The 23,559-nt window shown below is 39.2% G+C and overlaps 1 protein-coding gene across 2 annotated transcripts; it reads left to right on the top strand.

Annotated features, from left to right (window-relative positions):
- Positions 1–894: 894 nt before the first annotated feature.
- LOC147621893 (uncharacterized) lies at positions 895–3,676 on the top strand. Of its 2 annotated transcripts, XM_086822912.1 has the most exons (6): positions 934–1,014; positions 2,067–2,154; positions 2,543–2,663; positions 2,752–2,855; positions 3,107–3,238; positions 3,386–3,676. In XM_086822912.1, the coding sequence occupies exons 3-6, from the start codon at positions 2,606–2,608 to the stop codon at positions 3,410–3,412; spliced, it is 321 nt and encodes a 106-aa protein (XP_086679038.1). In that variant the 5' UTR covers positions 934–1,014; positions 2,067–2,154; positions 2,543–2,605; the 3' UTR covers positions 3,413–3,676. The 2 variants fall into 2 exon arrangements, with proteins under 2 accessions (XP_086679037.1, XP_086679038.1); XM_086822911.1 differs by lacking the exon at positions 2,067–2,154 and having other exon boundaries at positions 895–1,014.
- Positions 3,677–23,559: the final 19,883 nt, after the last annotated feature.

Raw genomic sequence — 23,559 nt, 5'->3', positions numbered from 1 at the left:
ACTTAAAAAACAAGGTTTGCCTCTCACCTGTAAACTTGTTTAAAAGAGCCTATGTATATATGGACAACTACATAGCTAATAAGCTAGAAGCCTCATTGCAAAGCACTCTTCTCAAGATGGTGCGTACGGTCATGGATCATTCCCAAAACAGGTTCGGGCATGAGCAAGCAAAGATCAACCGCTATTTGGAAAGTAATGAAACTCCCTCACCTAACCCAGTGTATCAATATCGAATAAATATTCTTCTCCGAAGAAGCTGCCATAAGATATTTCAACCAAATGAATCCATCACCTCGAGCTCAACATGAAGATGATGGCAGTGACAATACTAAAGAAGACCAACATGTGAATAGCAAACGACCTGGGAACTCGCAAACAACCCGATTATCATTGATGATGATGTGCCAGAACAATCACAACAGAACTACAACACATCATTTCTTTTCGTGTGGGAAAGAATCGAAAACTTCAAAAGATCATTGTGGAAGGACATAGTTTTGTGCCTTTGTCTCCTGAAGTATGTAAATATGTGGGCCTCAGTGAAGGAAGATGGTTGTTTCCTCTAGTTTTTTCCAAAAACTCACTCTGACGGTGTGAAATCAAGAGTGCTTCACTTGTAATTAAACTGTTTCACTTTATGTAAAATACACCGTAGCTTTGTTTCCTCTCTTGGCTTTTGTATTCTCATCATCGAAAATGCCAACATTATTCCAAGTAACAGTTCTTCCAATATTACTCTTCAAATAAGACTCACTTCCACTTGCTCTCTCGAAACACGCAATACCTTAGAAAAAATGAGGATAAGCATCAACACGCAATACCTTAGAAAAACTAACGTTGTTAACCTTGGTAACAATTTTTTTAATGAATAAACCAAAATGTTACAATAGCAATAAATAAAAGAAATCCGAAACAATGAAATACCTTCCAGGTAAATAAAAAAGCAGGACGACTGAGGAAGGAGCCCTAATCCTGTATGATCAAGCTGCCACGGTCCTGTAAGCGTTGGCCATGGTGCGTTTCTTCAACAAACGTTGTTAATTCCGGTTTTCCTCTCTCGTTTTTCGTCTACGGTTTCACGGTTTGCCTTCGCTCGGTCGCTGCATCATTGCCCCCCCTTTTTTCCCTTCTGTCAAGCAGATAAATGGTCATTGTTTCTAGGTTGGCATTACTTAGGCTGTTTGCCTATCACATCTCTACCGCCCATTGCGTGTTTGTGCGCAATCTTGCCCCTCCATCACTGTATCTTTCTCGGAAATCTTGCCCCATTTTCTATCACCCATTGATCTCTCTGGGTAATCTTTCCTGTCATTTGGTTATTGATCTTTCCGGGCCTGTACACCCCAATTTCCGTTACCCTTTGCAGTCAAATTGTGGAATTTTGCAGTCAAATTGTGGAATTTCCTTAAGCAAGGGCACTGGCACAGGTAGTGGGCTTCCAAACTAGTCTATATATAGTACCCAGGGTCGGTAAAAGGATGCAGGTCGGCCATGCCGGCAGCCAACCCACAACTAGGTCCAAAATGACCAACCAACCACATCATCCAACTGGGACCATATTAGACTGTAGGAAAGTGTCATAGAGAACTTGTGTAGCTCCCACCACATTTTGTGATACCCACGCAGTACATTTTGGACCAACCGACCACATCATCCAACTGGGACCATATTAGACTATAGCAAAGTGTCATAGAGAACTTGTGTAGCTCCCACCAGCACATCACATTTTGTGATAACGGCATAGCGCATGCTCATGGACATCGGCACTGGCCACATTTTATTTGAAGGGCAAGGCCAAGAGCATAGCACATGCTCATGCCACATGGGCATGGGCACATAATATTTTGTAGATTAGCATGGGCACCAACACAGGCACATAACATTTTGCCAAGTAGCATCATGGGCATGGACATTACATGCAGGCATGACTCCCTTGTTGCCAGGGAGTCGTTTACCTACAATAGTGCATCATAGATGTTGACTGTGACCGCATAGTCGGTGGAAAATGGTTGTAAATGTCATAAGGTGTTTTTCACACACCATTCAAAAAATCATGACACATGCAGATGTAGGGGACTTATGCAATAGCAAGCGGCCTTCGGATCTCATGGCCAATTGAGAGGTGTATGACATAAATTCTAAAGCCTAAAACAGGTTTGATAATTGGCCTTTTTTTCCCCCTAAGCTATATTCACCCATGCACATCAATTCCACCCAGGGGTAGCACCATTCTGGATTGTTTGTTAGTGCCATTTTTCACTCTTGTAGGAAGAAATGCTTCTAGTAGCCAGTTAGCTGCCAGATGATGGATAGGTTTTGTGTTGACTAAGTACGGCCTGTATTCCAGAGGTGGATTTGAAGAAAATTGGGTGGTTTCCATGGGTAATGACTAGTATGATAGAGCAGGGTGGTGACCTCACACTGCAGAGAATGAATGTTTAGGACAAAAATTACAAAGTGCCAGCTGCTGGATGCTTAGTTTGTTTCATGCTGCTGTCTCCTGATTTAAACATGCTGATTCGCTTTGATGTTTCCAAAATAGGGATCCGAGACAGTCAACCCAAAAGCTTATCCTTTGGCGGATGCCCAACTTACCATAACCATCATGGACATTGTGCAGCAAGCTGCAAACTATAAGCAGCTAAGAAAGGGTGCAAATGAAGGTGGGTACCGAATTTGAAATTCTGGTCATTGTACTAGGACATGCATTCGCCACATCTATAACTCATTTATGTATATTTCGTTGTACAGCAACAAAGACCCTGAACAGAGGTATTGCAGAGTTTATTGTCATGGCAGCAGACACGGAGCCATTAGAGATCCTTTTGCACCTTCCATTGCTAGCTGAAGATAAAGTGTGCAGTATGATATAGTGACTTAGCTGTAGTTTCTATTGTGACGTACTTTCTGTGTGTGTGTGTGTGAGAGAGAGAGTGCATGCATGCATGAATGAATGTATGTGTATATTTGTTTCTTTGTGTATGCATGTATGCATATCTATGTATCTATGTATTATTCTATATTTGCTTTTGGATCAGCTCATATGCTGTGATGTTGTACTAATAGCAAGGCATTATTTTACAAATTTGTTTTGCTTATTTTTCAGAATGTTCCATATGTATTCGTGCCATCTAAGCAAGCATTAGGGCGAGCGTGTGGTGTTTCTCGTCCTGTAATAGCTTGCTCTGTTATGACCAATGAAGGGAGTCAGCTGAAAAGCCAAATTAATCAACTGAAGGTAGATTGTTAAATCAATGGTGTCATTATTGGCTTTCGATGCTCTTGTTCTGACTGGTTTGAAGATAGAACCACACCATACATAAAGAAAAAATAGCATTATTGTTTCACATATGCTGAAAAGAGTGTCGGCTGCTATGTGTTACAGGATGCTATCGAAAAGCTTCTGATTTGAGGGGTTGATTATTCAGCATCTGGTTTTGTGTATGTGGTGTTGAGGTCTCACTGATGAGATGGCTTTATAGGGATGAGGATGGTGTTTTGCTTATGACTCTTCCAGTATAGGTTATGGTCATGGCCATGGAGGTGTTCACAGCAAAAAAAAAAAAAAAAAAAAACATTCAATTTGACTGTTTCATGTTTCCAATTTTGATCAGCAAGATCTTGAAAGGTTGTCTTTGTGATGCCAACTTTTAAAAAAAGACATATTTAGAGTGGTTATAATGGGTTGTCTTTGTGATGCCAACTAAAAGAAAAAGACATATTAGAGTGGTTATAATGCTCTGGTTTAAGAGTAAGAGCAACAGCCTTACTTCATGTTCATATAGCTGGGATATATGTAAGCTTAGGTTTATTTATCTGCTATTTGTATGCTAGCAAAGCAGGATAAGGTGGGCATTGTTTTGGGGAATGGAAATGGAAAGGGCAGTTTGAGAGGGAAGTGGAGGAGAGGAGGGGGGAGGAAGAGGAAGCGAGTGAAAATACCTACCCTCTATGCTATCATGTTGCAGATACTTATTTTCTTGTTTTCAACTTGTATCCACAGGACTAACTGCACTTTATAAGGGATACAATTATTCATCAATGCCAACTGTTTAACATCTTTGAAACTTGTCCTATTAAGTGATTTGAGGGAAGCTGCATCATGCTGTAAAGAGAGGATGCCGGCTAGGCATGCCATGCTGTATGCAAACTTGCAACATATTGATTTGGAACAATTGCTTTGATCATGCGGGTGCAAGTGTCAAACTCATTTATTGTGGGAAGGCCGAGTCTTAGAAGCGTACATGGACGAGTGCCCAGATGTTTCAAGTTCTCATGACTCATCCATGATAGCACCCAAACATACTAGTGCCAAGGCTCTCAAGGGCTAAAGAAAGGTGAGGACAAGAGAAAACATGTTTGTAAGGGTGGCTTTCTTACAATCCACAATAGCCACTGGCTCACGGGGAACATAGACAAGTAGATCCTTAAGTCTTGCAAGCTTCTAGTCAGAAAACAAGTACCTCTTTTAATCTCTCCTCCTATGGAAGGCAGGCACATACTCCAATCTGGGAGACACGATATGTATGTCATATGGGTCCAGAGTAAAAGAGTCTTTTGTGATTCTCAAGTAAACCCATTAGCCTTCATCTACCACTCTAATTGATTACTTTTGGTTAGCATTACATTACACTCTACTTTGTGCTCTCTCTTGTGAACTAAAGCATCTCTTGCTATAGTTTCAAGAAGTCAATAGCATCACCAACCACTACAAGAGAGGAGCCCAATAATACTGATGTGACCAACAAAACTCAAATGTTAGGGGTATTTTCTCTGTTGTATTGCCATTTTTGTTGTGTTGCAGTAAGATACTAGCATTTTTTTTTATCTCAAATTTTCTTTTGAGATAGATTGGGGATATCCACTCACCTTATCCGTTCCCTTTTTTTCTTTTTACTAGAGATTTGAAAGAGGACATTATCAAAGTCAATGAGTGAGCATGGACATTTCCTTTTTACTACAGATTTGATAGAGGCAAACAAGAAAAGGCATATTACTCGAGCATAAGCAAAAAATTACATTATAGAGAATGCTAGCAAGCATTTGAGAATAAATAAAAAGCTGTATTCCTTTGAGGGATGCATTACAATGAGTATCCTAAGAAACTCTTAAGACTTTGAGAAATGTATTAGCTTAAAATGGAGTTACAATGAGTAAACAAAGCTATGTAAATACATCTAGATAATACTAGAGCAATCATCTTCATAGTCACTGTCAATGTCATCATCTCACCATCATCATTGTCTTGATCATTAATATCATCCTATATATATCATGTAAAACAAAGTTAGATGAGATTGAACAATTATGGAGAGGTATCAAAGTCTATGATGTGTCAAGACCAATACAATAAAACAATGTGGAGGTGAAGGGTGTTTTTCTATGTGGATAATGCCCAACTTTCCCAAACACTCAGATAATGAGTATGCTTTTTAACCTTGTTTTCTTCTGATTGAGAGATGCGAATTTAGTTTTAACGTTTTTCAACTATAACAAGTGAATATAGTGCATGCTCTATTTGCTTTAGCTTATCAATTGTTATGTTTCAATTGTTTTGATGATTTCATTATGGTTTAATGCACTTTACTGCAGCAATATTTTTTAAGATCATTACTTGGTGTAATATTATTTTAATTAGGCTTGATGTATTTTAATTTTGTGGTTCAATGTATTATTTGATTAAGATTAATGCTATGTTAATATTGTATATTTTTCGTTGTTATTATTTACTGTTGTATATTTTGTGTTAAGTTTGGGTTTAAAAATTGTGTTTAATGTGATGACTTCATCGCATATGAGAGCAAAGTTTCATGGAAAGCTAATTCCATATGTGTACATGTGACAAGTTGGAATGTATGTTTGAAAGAGAAAGTGATGGTACGGTGTTGACTTCATGATAATATCATGAGAAGGGAAGTAGGAATTTAAAAATTGTTGAGATATCGAGAGCTCATCTAATGAGGCAGTGGACACTGATGACCCACCTGGGGGATAGGCCCCACACTTACACCACTGACATGGTTGGTGAGATCATGGGTGATATGCGGCCAGTGGGATGACAGGCTGTGTGATGACAGCCATTCTAGAGACTGGCATAGTTATAGCGCCAACTCATTTAGTTGGGTTCACACTATAGAGAACCCTAGTATGTATTTGGTTGAGTACCTTTCATATTGTGTGTACTCTTATCTTTGTATATGGTGTGTTGAGTGTTGAGTGAAGAAGTAGAAAATTTTTCAGCCTCTCACCTTGTGTGTTCTCTTTTAGGGTTTTGTGAGTGTGTGTGTGTGCTTGCAAGAGCTCAAGCTCTCTTCTCCCCTGCATCTTTTCATGGTATCGGAGCCTGGTTCATGCTAAGGGCTGAGCTGCAAGCAAGAGAAGCACAGGAAGCGGTACGAGGGTAAGAGCTTCATCTACTCCTCCCTATTTGTGTTGGCGCGACGACTACACCCTTGTCGAGAGCTCTACGGGAGGCACTAGCAAACGATCTCTGATTGAGGAGCTTTTTTCACGGGAGTAAAGCTATAGGGTAGCTATACTGTCCTATATCGGACCAATTTCTTGGGCCGAAAAAGCATTTTGGATGCGTTACGCCTCCATTTTTCAGAAAGCAGGCGATTTCGAGCACTGCGGGTAAGTTATCAATTCTCTGCAGAACTCTGGTTTAAGAACTGCAGGAAGACAGATTGGTTATGCAGACATTGTGTGTGCTGCAAGGAGGTCAATAGTTGCCATTGGGTGTATGTATGCACATTGAGGTCACTAGTTGTGACATTTAAGTGTAGTACAATACCGTTGCAGAAAATACAGCAGTTTGTGCCGGACAACCAGAGTGCTGTTTCTTGTAAATTTGTGTGTCTGGCAAGATGTTAAATGATGGCATAAACCAGAGAGTTGCTCAAAAGCTTGATAAGAACAACTTCCATGCTTGGAGGTTCAGGTTGACAAATTTCCTAATGGGAAAGGGTTATTGGGACTATATAGAAGGTGAGCATGAAGAGGCACCGGAGATACCGGAGATCAATCCAACTGCTGCAGAAGTGAAAGAGTTCAAGGATTGAAACCAAGGAGCCAAAAAAGTTATGTATTGGCTCTCTATCATCACAGTATACAGGACACGATGATTGGGCACATACAGGATGCCAAGTCCCCCCAAGGAGGCGTGGGACACCTTGGTAAAACTCTATGAAACGAATCCCAAGGCACGAAAGATACAGTTGAAGAATGAACTTCATACTGTGGAGAAAAAAAGTATGTCTGTGAATGACTATGAATTGAAGATCAAGGGTATTGTGGAATCCCTTGGATCTATTGGTGTTTCAGTAGATGATGATGATAAGGTGGAAGTCTGTCTACGTGGTCTCGGGCCACAATACAAGGCATTCAAGACGTCTATTTAGACTCGGGAAAACATTCCGAAATTCACAGATTTGGTGTCTATGTTGATTATAGAAGAGAAGAGCTTGGGTGAAGACCAATAGTATTCACAAAAACAAAAACAGTTCAGAGCAATAGGCCTTCTACACAAGTTCAGGAAGAGGATGAGGTAGAGGAGGCCATGGATGCGGCCAAGGAGGTGGCCGAACAGGTGATCAGAATTATGGCCAGCAACAACAGCAACAACAGTCTCCCAGAATTCACAACAACAACAACACGCAGGTGGAAGAGTCCAATTCAGAGGCAGGGGGAGTCAAAGAGGTCGTGGAAATTGGCAAAGGCAGTATAATGATACACATGGATGCTTTTATTTGTGGTAAGCTTGGACATGTGCAGGGCAGATTGTTATAAGAAGCAGGCTAACATGCAAAATGGAAAATTGGAGCAAAACAACTATGCACCCAATGAGGATAATGAAAGGTTGTTTGTTATGCAGCATGTTGTTAATGCCATGTCTGAAAATGTTGAAGTAGCACATAAAGATGATGTATGGTACGTTGATTCAGGTGCTTCGAACCACATGACAAGTCATGGGGAGTGGTTCAAGGAGATGAAAAACCTTGAAAGACCAGGTTTTGTGAAAACAGGGGATGACACTGCTCATCCAATTGCCCATGTTGGAGATGTGCCATTGTCTATGCACAGGATGGCAAAGTGAAGTACCTTGTAGATGTACTTCATGTTCCAAACATAACAAAGAATCTGGTTTCAGTTGGCCAGATGATTGAGCAGGGTTTGCAGGTTCGGTTTAACCCTGATGGTTATTATGTTGAAGACTTTAAAGACAAGTGCAGGTTGGCAAGTGCAGGTTGGTTGCAAAAGGCAACAGAGTGGGTAGAATGTTTACATTGAATGTAAACATGCCTGAAGTGAGTGCTGCGATGTTTGCAAATGGTTCAGGAATTGTTGCAGACTCAGACATTTGGCATAAAAGAATTGGACATGTGAATGCCAGAGAATGAAGTCTATGCAAACTAAAGGAATTGTGACAGGGTTGCCAAAGTTTAAAGTTGAAGGTACGTAGAAAATATGTGAAGCATGCCAATTTGGAAAAAGCAAACAAAGCATGTATTTCCACGTGACAGAAATGTGAGCAGAAATGCACTAGATGTTGTGCATTCAGATGTATGGGGTCCTACGAAGACCATGTCTATGGGAGGCTGCAGGTATTATGTGACATTTATTGATGACCACACAAGGAAAGTGTGGGTATACTTCATGAAGGAGAAGAGTGAGGTGTTCACTCATTTTCAGAATTTTAGAGTTATGGTTGAAAAGCAAACATGGAAATATGTAAAGTGCCTAAGGTCAGATGGAGGGGGAGAGTACTCCAATGAGTTCTCTGATGTTTTGAAGAAGAATGGTATTCGAAGACAGTTTACATGCAAATACACTCCGCAGCAAAATGGAGCTGTTGAGCAGAAAAACAGGCACATTGCTGAGATTACGCGAGCATTGATGGGAGAGAAGAATATGTCGCATAGCTATTGGACTGAGGCTATTTTTACAGCAGTTCACATCATGAACAGGACTCCAACTGTAGCCATACATGATGTAACTCCAGAGGAGAGGTTTACTGGCAGAAAACCTGATTTGTCTCACCTGAAAGTCTTTGGATGCATTGCATATATGCATGTGCCAGATGAGCTGAGAACTAAGCTGGATCCAAAAGCTGAAAAATGTGTGTTTATTGGGTATTCCCTTGAGCAAAAAGGATACAGGTGTTATAACCCTGCTACACGTGAGTTGAGGGTAAGCAGGGATGTTGTTTTTAATGAGATGAGCAGCTGGTATGCTGCTGAAAAAGAAGCTGTTGGGACTGATGTGAGTGGAAATGTGGTTGCACAGAATGCAAGTCAGCAATCACAGTCTTTAAGTGGACTAGGAGAGTCCTCATCTAGTGGTTCAGTTTTGATAGACCATGGAGTGGCAGGCTACGTCATAATACCAGTCCTGCAAATGTGATTAGTACATCACATAAAGGCAAAGAGAAAGTGATTGAGCCCCTTAGTGTGCCTGATATTTCTGCAGGGCATTCTCATGTTGATAGAGAGTCTAGTGGCTCAGAGATAAGCCTTGATGAGGATTTTGGGATACTAGCTATGAGAACACCTGGTGTAAAGAAGGCTATGGAAACCATGAATGCAAAGCTGTGAAGGTCTGGGAGAGTGAAGAATCCTGTGCAGAGGTTTACCTATGATGGTTATGTGGCACATCACTATGCATACATGGCAAAAGTTGTGCAGGTTGTAGAGCCCACATGCATTGAGGCTATTGGGAATGTGTGTTGGGAGAAAGCTATGGATGAGGAGATGGATGCACTATATGGAAATGAGACTTGGGATTTAGTGCAATTGCCTGAACGCAAGAAAGCCATTGGATGCAAGTGGGTGTACAAAGTAAAACATAACAGTGATGGGGAAGCATAAGCAGGTACAAGGCTAGATTGGTAGCCAAAGGATATGCACAGACATATGGCATTGATTATGAGGAAACTTTTAGCCCAATTGCCAAGATGGCAATAGTGAGAGTTGTGATAGCAGTGGTTGCATCAAAGCAATGGTCTTTTTATCAGATGGATGTAAAGAATGCATTCTTGCATGGGGATTTGCAGGAAGAGGTATATATCTTGCAGCCACCTGGTTATGAGGATGTGAGTCACCCCGAGCATGTTTGCAGGTTGAAGAAAGCCTTGTATGGCTTAAAACAAGCACCAAGAGCATGGTCTGACAAGATTTCTGAATATCTTGTCACTATTAGCTTTCATGTAGCCAATGCAGATTTCTCGCTATATGTGAGACACAGTGATAGAGGGGTTGTGCTTGTTGTCATCTATGTAGATGACGTGATCATTACAGGGGATCATGATGCAGAGATCTTTGATGTAAAGATCTTGCTTAGACAAAAGTTTGAGATGAAGAATTTGGGGGAGCTCAGATATTTCTTGGGCATTGAGGTGATTAGGTCACCACATGGTATTGGATTACTAGAGAGACAATATGGCTTGGACATGTTGTGTCCAAGTATGGTATGACAGGCTGTAAGCCTATCTCAGTGCCATTGGATCAGAATGGCAAGTTGAGTGCAGATTTAGGAGAGATTTTGGAGGATCCTACTATGTATACGCGCATAGTAGGAAGCTTAATCTACATGACGATCACTAGGCCAGATTTGAGCTATGCTGTCGGGTTGGTGCGTCAGTTTATGCAGGTTCCTCGAAAGCCGCATTTGGATGCATTGAGACGCATACTGAGGTATGTGAGGTCTACTTTGCATTGTGAACTATTTTATAAAACTGGGATAGAGATATGTGTACATGGGTACACATATGCTGATTGGAATGGTAGTATCTCAGATAGAAGATCTGCTAGTGGCTTCATGTTTTCTTTGGGGAGTGCTGCTGTGACTTGGAGCAGCAGCAAGAAGCAGCCTACGGTTGCTCTATCCAGTACAGAGGCCGAGTACAGAGGTGCTGCTATGGCAGCATGTGAGGTAGCTTGGTTGAGAAAGCTACTTGCAGATTTGGGTCTATCAGTGGGATAGACAAGTTGTCATTTTCTGTGACAACGTTAGCAATATACAGTTGGCCAAGAACCCAATTTTTCATGCTCGTACAAAGCATATAGAGGTCCACTACCATTTTGTCAGAGAAAAGGTTTTGGCAGAAGACGTTGACCTTGTTTATGTCAGCACACAGGATCAGGTCGCTGACGTTTTCACCAAAGCATTGGGTATAGAGAAGCTCCGTAGAGTCAGGGCTTCACTTGGTGTACATGAGATGGAGTTGAGCTCGAGGGGGAGTGTTGAGATATCAAGCTCATCTAGTGAGGCAGTGGACACTGATGGGGGATAGGCTCCACACTTACACCACTGGCATGGTTGGTGAGATCATGGGTGATATGCGGCCAGTGGGATGACACGCTGTGTGACATCCATTCTAGAGACTGGCATAGTTATAGCGCTAGCTCATTTAGTTGGGTTCACACTATAGAGAATCCTAGTATGTATTTGGTTGTGTAAGATTGCTCCCCAGCCTCTCAAAATGTCCAGCATCTTCCCCTGTAATCAATCCCTCTTCAGAAATATAAAAGACTTGTTTCTAACTGTTTTAACCTAGAGAGAGAAAATATTCTAGAGAGAGAATATTCAGATTTTTAATATTTTTGGATAGAAAATTATCTCATCCTATTAAAATAAGTTCCCCTGAAACAGAAATTCAAAAAGAACTTTCCAATGTGCAATTGGAATTAATTGGAAATGGGTAAGGGTCTAGATTTTCAGAAATTTTTGGATTATGGTCCAATTAAGGTTCCTATGGGCCAACAGCATCAATCCATGTGTAGGGAGGAGATAAATCCAATTTGTAAAAGAAGATACCCAAAAATGAGTAAATGCTCACATAAGATGAAGAGTTGAAAATGTACAAGGTTTATTAGTAAAAAACTATGAGCAATATTAAAAATATGAGATATTTTGGGTATCCAAAAATGAGTAAATGCTCACATAAGATGAAGAGTTGAAAATGTACAAGGTTTATTAGTAAAAAAACTATGAGCAATATTAAAAATATGAGATATTTTGGGTATAATGATTCTATTTTGACACATATGTAAGGAAGGGGAGTTCTTTAAAGGAGATGCATATTTCACATGCTTGAATGAGTTTTAAACTCATAAAAATTGAGATATTTCATCTCTCCTCTCTCCTCATTCAAGTCTAGTTCCAAAAAGTTAGCTTTGGTTAGAGCTTCCCTCTCCTATAAATAGAACATGAGTCCTTTGAAAAAAATATAGAAGAATTTTACTATACTAGAGTTATGCTGAAATAATGCTAATTTCTACTATTCTCTAAAATTCTCTCCAAATTGAAGAAATTGGAGCTTCTCTCTTTCTTCAATCCCCATTGGTGGCTCCATCAACATACTTAACCAATTGATTGGTTGGGGACCTCTACCGTGAACAAAGAATCAAGCAATTTGTAAGGTAATTAGTGAATTTTGATCATTTTCTATAATTTCTCAATGTTTCTCTCTTCTCAACCCCTCTCAAGCTTGAGAAGCTTAATTGGAATGGTTTTTGAATGCTATTGAAGTTAATTGATGAATGGTAGTGAAGAGTTACATAATTTGATGAATGCTATTGAAGTTAATTGATTAATGATAGTTAAGAATTACATAAATTTCCATTTATGCTTAATTCAAATGGTTTTTATGAATAATAATTACTACTCTAGGTTTTAAGGAGATTAGAAAAGATTAATCATCTAAGTACTGAGATAAGAGTTGGATTATGCACTTGAGATTAAAATCCTTTCAAAATGCCCACCTTAAAATCCATCATTCATTAATCCTAGATTCTAAGTATGATTAATGACAATTGATAATCCATCATACTTATTTTGTTAATTTAAGGATCTAAGTATATTTATTATCAACTAAGTTCATGATTGTTAGTCCAATATGTATCCCCTTAATTTTTGTTATGATTAAGGAGATTAGGAAAGATTAATCCTTAACCTTTATTAATATATTTTAAAGTACTAAATCACTTACATTTTTAATAAATCATAATTCATGTTTTCAATATCTCTAATTTTCGTGTGTGTCAAGTATACCATGGCCATGATTGATGGGGGGTGAAGGAAACCTATACCTAGATTAGCCCACCTCTCGGGGGGTTCACTATAAGTAAACCCTCTATATCACGTGCATTCAAGGCCTATTTTAAAAATCCCTTATCTATGAATTTTTCATGAATAAAACATATCCTTTTTCTATTCAACCTATGAATACCCCTTTAAATGGTACCCTTTTGTATGTAAAAATATGTAAAAAATGGATTCCCTTGTGTTGAACCCACGTGCTACGCTTACATATTTATGAGTGACCCCTCGAGGCCACTAATATGGATTAGCCTAGCTTAGAGATATTAGCCTACGTTTAGGAAGAGAAATGGTATTTTTGATAAAGTAATTAGTACCCAATTAGGCTTATTTTGACTTATATACATGGATGCCCCTTTCACACTACACTTAAAAGTGTCCATGGGCATGCCCAACCCTAGTCCTATAGCCCTTGGTCCCTTTCACATACCCTAGATCCCTTGGCCTTGGCCTAAATTGACTTAAGTCCCTTTATAACGTTACAAACCATCCCCACCCAAGAGGTTTCATCCTCAAAACCTTAGGTATGCATGTGCAATCTTGCATAAACGGACTCATATCAAGTAACATGCTCATGTGTGAGCCATGTATGTTGGAGCCGGAAACACTTGTGTATGGATGTAAACTACCCCAGTTTCCTCAAATCAAGTAATATCACATACTCCATAATGGCACATATGAACTTCGTAAAGCTTCCACACATTATGCATCCAAAACCAAAGGATATAAGGTTGTCTAAAAAATGATTTTTTGAAATTCTAGCAAATCATAATCACTGTTTTTATGCTCCAATTAACCCCTCAAAGGTGGCCAAAGGATAACTCTCAAAAGCTTTGACCTCTTGGATCAAAAGGCAAACCGGGAGACCAATGATCAAACCAAAAAGCTAAAGATAAAATCTCCTCAAGCACAAGTAGCCACCTGGATCCAAAGGATAGCTACCATAATCTCCAACCCATATAATTTGGCTACCGCATATACCAAGGTTGAAAGGAAAACGTACAGGTACATCCATGAATCCAATACCCCATGTGCAAGAGGACCTCCATCATCCAAGGTCAATACACCCAAGCCATCTATCTCATAGGAAACCTCACTGACACTCATACTACTACACAACGTCCCACATAATCATGTACCATGCATCTCATGTGACAAGTGTGATGCATCCAAAAGTGAATGTCCCAATCTTATAAACCATAGAATCACTTTGGCATCCATAAAATCTAAAATTACACACCTTAAAATCCACATCCGTATAGGTGTCATCCTCAAAATCCACATGAAGATCTCCACTACAAAGCATAGAACATGCTTCCTCACAGTGTATATCTTTGCCACCCACCATCAAGGCTACCATCATTCGCATCTTCATAGAAATCCTCGTCCTCTCATGATGAACAGTAGTACCATGATCATCAACATCAACCATCAACATATTTTCCCTATGAGTCGCCAATGCACCATATGGAACATCCTCATCATAAAGATCATAATCATAAATTTTACAATCCCTTGTGAAGGATTTCTCAAACAATCCACCACTGCAACAATAGATCTTGCATGTGCATGGGTCGGCATCTAAGATTTCATTCTCTACACACTCGGGGGGTTCACCTCAAAAAATTTGTGTACCACATGCGATCAAAAGGATGGGTATTTTAATTCAAATTTTGGAAAATTTTTAACAGGATTACAATTAACAGGAGGGGTATTTTAATTCAACTTCAAAAAAAATCCATTAGTTCATAAGTAAAGAGGGGTGGTTTTATTGGGAGAAAAATTTTAGTTAAGGGGTTTTTTAAATGCCCCTTGAACGCACGTGATACAGTCTACACATGACACCTCAATCAATGTGTCATCCAACACTTTATCAATGCAATCCTCATGATCAAGCTTCCTTTCTGGCAACATAGATGATCAAGCTTCCTTTTTGGCAACATATCATAAGCTGAAAATGCATCCATAGAAGTTTTCACAATGGTTGTCTGAACATTCCCATTCAAAGCTTTCTTTTCTCCTTTGACCATGGATGCATAGGATGCGAGTGGTGTCCTCAGTGGTACCCAAGTACATGATTTTTCTACAATTCTCTTACTGTTTTCAACCATAGAAACATTGCAATTAGACAATGTAGAAACATTGTAAATTTTTATCCCCTTTGTTCCCACATTGGCCATTTCAACATTGGTTGTATGCAACCCTTTTTTAGCATTCCTTCCCCTCTTCAATCTTTGAGAAAGATCCGGCATAAAAGTATCATCATATTCTCATAGAAGGATCCTGGGTTTCTCAAACACATAAGCCACCTCATTTTGCATGCCACCTCCCTTGCATCTCTTCAAAAGAAGAATGGATGATCTCAATTGAGCCACTTGGTCCAACACAAGCATGACCATTACTAAACACAAATCCATCTCACTTCAAGATTATCAAAGAACCTTTGCACCTATGTGATCACCTTTGACCTTGTCAAAGCTGTAGTACTCTTTGTTTTGACTTTTTTGGCAAGAAAGTCAATCAGTAGTAAATTGGCCTTTTGGCCCCTAAAATGATGTCTAATTTGGGAGTTCCTCGGCCCTATAGAATGGTCTAAGAGTGTAATACTCTATAGGGTGGTCTAAGAGTGTAATACTCTATAGGATGGTCTAAGAGTGTAATATCCAACTATCAAGTCAATTTAGGTTCAATCTAAGTGGATCAAAACTGTAAAAAATAGACCACACATCCGGTATAAAAATGTGACCTAGCCAGTTACCCATGTGTCTGAATGGAGCGGTTAAGGGCTAGAAAGAGACCTTATAGAATAGGGAATATATGTCTATGTTTGATTTTTCTTTACTCTAATCCATCTTCTACTAAATTAGGATTTTTTCCTTTGTTGTTGTGAAACTATCAAGAATGCCAAAACCCTAAAACCATGCATCTGAAGCATCCCTTTATCTGTGTGGCAACAATCCATCGCTCAACAATGGATCAATCAATTTCCATCAAATGTTCCCACGAAAATTTGGAAATCTTTTGGCATGACCTTTGGGCATCAATTGAAAATTTTCAATGAAAAACTATGAACATTCCCATTGCATTGCCTTGCATAATCATTGCCAATTCAATACCAATGCCAATACCAACCAATGTGCATTGATGAAGCGCTACTTTGCCAATCTCTTGGCCAAGTCTTCCCACCCCCTTTACTACCAAGGTTTAGAATCTGATGGAAAGGGTTGGAGCCATGTCTTCATGTCCATGTACCTAATTCCCTTTCCTATCATTTTACCAAAGCACTCATGACACAAAAGGTTCAAGCCATGCTTCCTTGTGGCCTCTTTCACCAATGCCAAAGGTACCCTGTCCAAAATCTAGATTCTATGAACTTGAGTTAACCAAATGTAGATTGCTTCAAGAGAGTAAAGTTACAAAATCATGGGGAATATATAGAGAATGCCATTATAATTCCTCATACAATACTTGCCAATTCAAGCTTCTCGATTGCCAACAATCAACCAACCCAATGCATCCAACTCAAACTCCTAGTATTAGGTCTTTATAAGCATAAATGTGAATCCAATAAATTCCATGTGCAATCAAACCCAATCACATTGCCATCATCAATTCTTTCTCAAGCCCTTCATTTAACCATCTTGGCACTCCCATAGCTTAAACCAAGAGTTTCCAAGCTAACTTCCGTTGTTGCCAATAGCCTAAATTGTGTTCATGACCTTGCCAAGGTTGTCACTTCTCATTGAAAATGCATGGAATGAGAGGAAATAAGATCAAAATGGGAAAGATTTATCTCATTCATAATGCATGATGATAAAGCTTGACCAAGATTAATGCATTGATCACACAAGAAGATTTAAAGCATGCAAGAATGACGAAGACTTCCAAGAAACCTTAGATTTTCATCAATACAATCAAGAAGTCCCATATGGCAACCATATTAGTGAAGATTCTTGCAAAAAGGTTGAGAGAAGGCTTGAGTAATGTTTCAATTACTATAAGAGTTGCAGAAAATCCCTAATTTTAGGAAAATGCTCCAATCCCTTATGCATTTTGACAAGAAATAACAAGATAGGAATTATATGCATCATTAGCAAAAGTAATGTAGTGTGAAGAAGTTGTAATGCAATCTTGGAAAAGATTAATGAAGATTAACATGGAGTTAACGCTGAAATCCACCCTATATTGTTCCAAGAACCAAAAAATACATAAGACTTGAAGAAGAGAATCTTTCATTCAACATTTGAGGCATTATTACAACCAATAAAGAAGAAATGCAAGAATTTTTACAACCAATAAGGAATAAATGCAAGAATTCATTGAGCATTGACGTTAAGGATGCTTAAAGGGCTGTCGTCTCATAAAGGTGCACAAGGAAGAGATGACGTAGATTTTTTTTCCCCACACTTCATGAAGGCTACATCACTAGTGCTTTGCATTCACTTCCTTTTTTTCCCAATGGCAAAGAGCTTCCAACTATCATCAAAATGCTAGAATCATACAGACGCTGGAGACAACCAAATTTTTGTGCTTCTTCCCATTTTTTAAAACTTACTTTCACACGCATTTGGCGAAAGCGACTCCCAAACCCACTTTTTCCATGTCTAGGGTGCCCAAATGATGGAAACTGACCATTTTTTTGCCCTAACTTGGTCAAATCCTACCCATTTGTTGATGCCCAGTTTAATTTTAAGATCACCATGGCCATGAATGTTACCTAGCTCTAGCATCCCAACTTGAAGTATTTTCATGCTTGAATCAAGATTACTTAACAGAAAGATACATCTAAATTAGCCAAGATAACATGGATTAGCCTAGGTTTAGGAAGAGAAATGATAGTTTTTTGTTGATAATTAGTGCCCAATTAGGATTATTTTGACTTATATACATGGCTTTCCCTTTCACACTACACTTAAAAGTGTCCATGGGCATGCCCAACCCTAGTCCTAACCCTTGGCCCCTTTCAAATACCCTTGATCCCTTGGCCTTGGGCCCAATTTAACTTAAGTCCCTTTTTAACTTTGTTATAGGGGGCCATACTATGTCATGTATTAAGGACATAAAAAATTTTCAAGGACTGTAAAGAGTCCAAAAAACCTATATTACAGGGCTTGCAATTAATTTTCCATGTAGAATTAGCTCTGATGTAAACTAAGAAGTTTAGACCTTAGAATTCTCTACAAAACCTATCTTACTATCGACAGGTCCCAATTAATTTTCCAAGTAGAATCAGCTCTGATGTAAACTAAGAAGTTTAGACCTTAGAATTCTCTACAAAACCTATCTTACTATCGACAGGTCCCAAAAACATGTCTACTAATGGGTCCCAAAAATCAATTTGTGATAAATCTTTTCCAATTATATATAATCATGATTAATATATCATTAATTAAAAAGGTCAATTATTTTCTTATATTTAAACTAGAAATAAGGAAGCTAGGACCAAACCTCAACCTCAAGAAAATGCATAAAATAATTAATTAAAAAATTGTAATGACTATACCTTCTAACAATTTGAGATTAATATTTTATTGATACCTCAAGCTAGGAACATTTGATTTCAAAAAACTTTAGCTAATTGTTGAAAAGCTTGCAAGTAGATACACTAAAGTCTCCTTTTAATTGGAGTCCTAAATCTCTTCACATGAGGGAGGAAGTGAATAGTGTGTAGAGGTGCAGAGGTGCAGAGGGGAGACTTATGCAGATCCTCTCCATGCATGCATATGCATGGCTAACTCCACTTGCATGGCCTTCCTTGTTTGTGTGGCTACTTGCTAACTCTACTTAACCCATGCTAACTCTACTATCACTAGTTTGCATGGTCACTTAACTCATGCTATCTCTACTAATACTACCGTTAGCTCAACTAGACTAGGACTAACTCATGCTTATATAGCCCTCCCACTTAGTCAACTAGACTACCATTAACTCATGCTTATATAGACCTCTCACTTGGTCACAAATAATTATCGCTATAGTTAACTAATCTCTAACTAATCTCTAACTTAGTTAACTAATCTCTTAGTAACTAGGTGTAGCTCTAGTTTACTAGCCCCAAACACCACTTAAATTATATTTTAAGTTTGAATAAAAACACAAATATAACTATCCACTATCCAATTTGGCTAAGGAATTAAATCCAAAGCACACATTTAGAAATTATATTCTCTTATCCCAAGGTGTCTATAATGAGAATGTGGGGGAGAGAGAGAGCTTGAGTTCTTTGCAAGAAAACACACACACAGACAAGAGAGTGCTAGACACAAGAGAGAGATGGATGGCTAAATTTTCTTCTATCTTATCTACAACCATATAACTAAAAGATAAGAGTATATACATAAAGGGAAAGTACTCTCCTACAACAACATACAAAATGGTCGTTCTATACTGTGAACCCGACTATATGAGGAGCTGGCGCTATAACTATGCTATGACTCTAGTACTCCAAAGTGGAATGTCACACAGCATGTCATCCACTGGCAGCATATCGACCATAATCTCACCAATCATTCAAGTGGGATAAGTGCGGAAGCTGTCACCCACGTAGGTCATCAATGTCCGTTGTAGCACTAGTTGAGCTCGATATCTCAAGCTCCACTCCACACATTGCACTCCAAGTAATATCCTAAAATTGTGGGGCTTCTCTGTGCCCAATGCCTTCGTGAAGATGTCACCCACTTGATCCTCAGTGCTAACATATACCAGATCTACATCACCTGCTAAAACCTTCTCCTTCATAAAGTGATATTGCACCTCAATATGCTTCTTTGTAGCATGGTATACTAGGTTAGTAGCCAATTTTATGCTACTCATGTTGTCACAATAAATGACAGTTTCCCTATCCATGGGCTCACCCATATCACCAAGTAGCTTCTGAAACCAGACTACCTCACAAGCTGCCATAGTAGCAACCTTGTACTATGCCTATGTACTCGACAAGCCAACTATTGACTGCTTCTTACTACTCCTACTCCAACTCATAGCAACACTCCCAAAACGAGAATATAAAACCACTATTAGATCTCTTGTCTACAACACTACCAGCCCAATCACCATCCCATCTAGCTGTATCTCTATACCAGCCTCATAGAAAAGTCCATAACCAAATGTGGACTTTATGTACCTGAGAATCTATCTAGCCGCATCCAGTTGTGGCTTCCTAGGAGCCTACATAAACTGACTCACAAGTCCAACAACATAACTCAAGGAATTTGGCCTAATGGTCACGTAGATCAAGCTACCCACTATGCGCTTGTATGTAGTGGGGTCCTCCAAAAGCTCACATGTATCTGTGGAAAGCTTTGTGTTCTGCTCCAATGGCACTAAAATAGGCTTATAGCCTATTATACCATACTTGGACAACATGTCCAAGCCATATTTCCTCTGTAATAATAACAAAATGCCATGAGGTGATCTCACCACCTCTATGCCCAAGAAATACCGCAGCTCACCCAAATCCTTCATCTCAAACTTTTTCTTCAAAAGCCTTATGACATCATATATATCAGCATCACTATCACCAGTGATAATCAAGTCATCCACATAGATGACTAATAGCATGATCCCTCTATCTATCTTTTTCACATAAAGTGAAAAATCTGCATTGGATATCTGAAATCCAATGGTAACAAGACACTCCCCAATCTTGTCCATGCTCTAGGTGCCTGCTTCAAGCCATACAAGGCTTTGCATAACTTGCACACAAAATCTAGGTGTGCATCACACTCATAACCTGGTGGCTACATCATGTAAACTTCTTCTTGCAAATCACCATGTAAGAAGGCATTCTTTGCATCCATCTAATGTAAAGACCAACCCTTTACTACAACCATAGCAATGACATCTCTCATATTTGCCATTCTTGCAACCGGGTTGAATGTCTCTTCATAGTCAATGCCATAAGTCTGTGCATAGCCTTTGGCCACTAATCTTACCTTATACCTACCCACTGAACCATTAGCATCATGCTTGACTTTATACACCCACTTACATCCAATTGCCTTCTTTTCCTTAGGCAAAGGCACTAACTCCCATGTTGCATTTGTATCCAATGCTGCCATCTTCTCATTCATGGCATCTTCCCATTTCTTATTTTCCTTAGGCAAAGGCACTAACTCCCATGTTGCATTTGTATCCAATGCTGCCATCTCCTCATTCATGTCTTCTTTCCAGTTCTTATTTTCAAGTGCCTTCTCAAAACAAGTGGGCTCCAATTCGTGTATAGCTTTAACCATGTAACCATAATGATGGGATGTATATCCATCATATCTTAACCTGTCAATAGTGTATCTAACCCTCGTAGACCTATGTACACTTGGATCACTGCCAGGCGTCTTCAAAACAACCCTCATTCTCCTTACACTAGGAGTAACCACCACAGATGGAATGCCAAGCTCCTCATCAAGGCTGTGCTCATCAGAGAGCCGCTAGAGTCACCATCCACATATGAGTGACCTGCTAACAGATACAAAAGGTTGATCTACCTTTTCCTTCCCTCTATGTGATACATGTGTACCTACATTTTTCCTCAACCTGCCTAACCATGGGCTAACATTGGATCCACTACTAGAGGACTCTCCAGGTCCACTAAGCATCTATGATTGCTATTGTACATGTGGTGCAACATCAGCACTTCTTACATCTACATCTTATGTTGCCTTCACTGCTAGTGCATACCAGCTACTCATCTAGTAAAATACATCTCTACTTACCGCATCTCACGAGTGGTAGGGTCATAATATCTACAACCTTTTTGCTCCATAGCATAACCAATAAAATGCATTTCTTTGCCTTTGGATCCAAATTTATTCTCACTTTAACAAGAAAATGCATATATGCATTACACCCAAACACTTTCAATTGAGACATCTGGTCTTATGCCTGTAAACTTCTGTTTAGGTGTCATACCATGAACAACTATAGTGGGTGTCCTGTTCATAATGTACACATCAGTTGCCACTACTTCTGCCCAAAAATAATGTGGCATATTCTTTTAAGCCATCAAGGCACGTGCCACTTCTGCAATGTGCCTATTTTTTCTTTCACAACATTCTATACTACGAAGTGTACTTGCATGTAAACTGTCTCTTGATTCCTACTTCCTCACAGGAAATCACTGAACTCACTAGAAATATTCTCCCCCACTATCTAATCTCTTAGGTATTTTATTTGCATACCTTTTTCCTTCAACCAAGGCCTTAAATCTCTAAAAGTGAGCAACACCTCACTTTTCTCCTTCATAGTAAACCCACACCTTCCTAGTGTTGTGGTCATCCATGAATGTAACATAATACCTTTAACCTGAAATTGTTGCAATCTTGGTCGGTCCCCATACATGTGATGTATGACATTTAATGGCCTTACACTAACATGCTTTTCATGTGGGAAAGTATGTTTGGCCTGCTTACCAAGCTGGCATATTTCACATACTTTGTGCATAATATCATTAACCTTAAACTTTAGCAAGCCAGCAAACAAAATTTTGGACCTGCATAGACTTCACCTGTACATTCACATGACCAATGCCTATGTGCCATATGTCAATATCTGTAATGACACCTATTCCATGTGAAAACATGGTTGCCTTTACTTCAGGCATGTTCACATCTAAAGTAAACATCCTGCCATTTCTATTACCCTTTGCAACCAAGTGACACTAATTTTTAAAGTCTTCCACAAAACATCCTTGAGGATTAAACCTCACTTGCAGACCCTACTCAACCATCTTTCCAATAGAAACCAAGTTCTTTGTAATATTTGGAACATGAAGTACATCTTCCAAGTATTTCATTTTCCCATCCTGCATAGATAATGACACTTTACCAACATGCGCAATCGGATGTGCAGTATCATCACCTGTTTCTATATAACTTGGTTTTTCCATTTTTTGCATGTCTCTAAACCACTCAGCATGGCTGGTCATGTAGTTAGAGATGCTAGAATCTACATACCATGTATCTTGAGATCCTGACACATCTCTTGTTATGGAACTAAGCATGTGTTGTATCACAAATAGTTGCTCACTTCTGACATCACCTTCCTATTTTTACTAGATGATGCATAGTTGCCTTGCTGTAAATTTCCACTTTTAATGTCATTCTGCTTTTTATAGCAGTCCTTTGACATGTGCCCTTGTTTTCCACAATAATAACACTATGCTATTTACATTCTAATTTATTTGCCAACCACCTCGGCCTCTTTGGCTCCACCTGCCTGTAGACTAGCCTCTTCCACCTGTGTATGATTGCTATGTGAATCATTGGATTTTTGTTTTCCATAATTCTAATTTCCTTGTCAGCCACCACCACCTTGGCCTTGACCATGACCTCTACCTATGCCTCTACCTAAATTGGAGTAGAAGGCCTCTACCTGAATTGGCGTAAGGCGGCCTGTTCTGATGTGTTCTTACTTTGTGAAGGAGAGTCCCCACACTTAAAGACTTTTCTTCTATGATCAACATAG

The sequence above is a fragment of the Cibotium barometz genome, chromosome 29 (genome assembly GCF_041138505.1).
Source record: "Cibotium barometz isolate CiBa-2024 chromosome 29, ASM4113850v1, whole genome shotgun sequence".
Taxonomy (NCBI): domain Eukaryota; kingdom Viridiplantae; phylum Streptophyta; class Polypodiopsida; order Cyatheales; family Cibotiaceae; genus Cibotium; species Cibotium barometz.
This window is presented reverse-complemented; position numbering and strand designations above follow the sequence as displayed.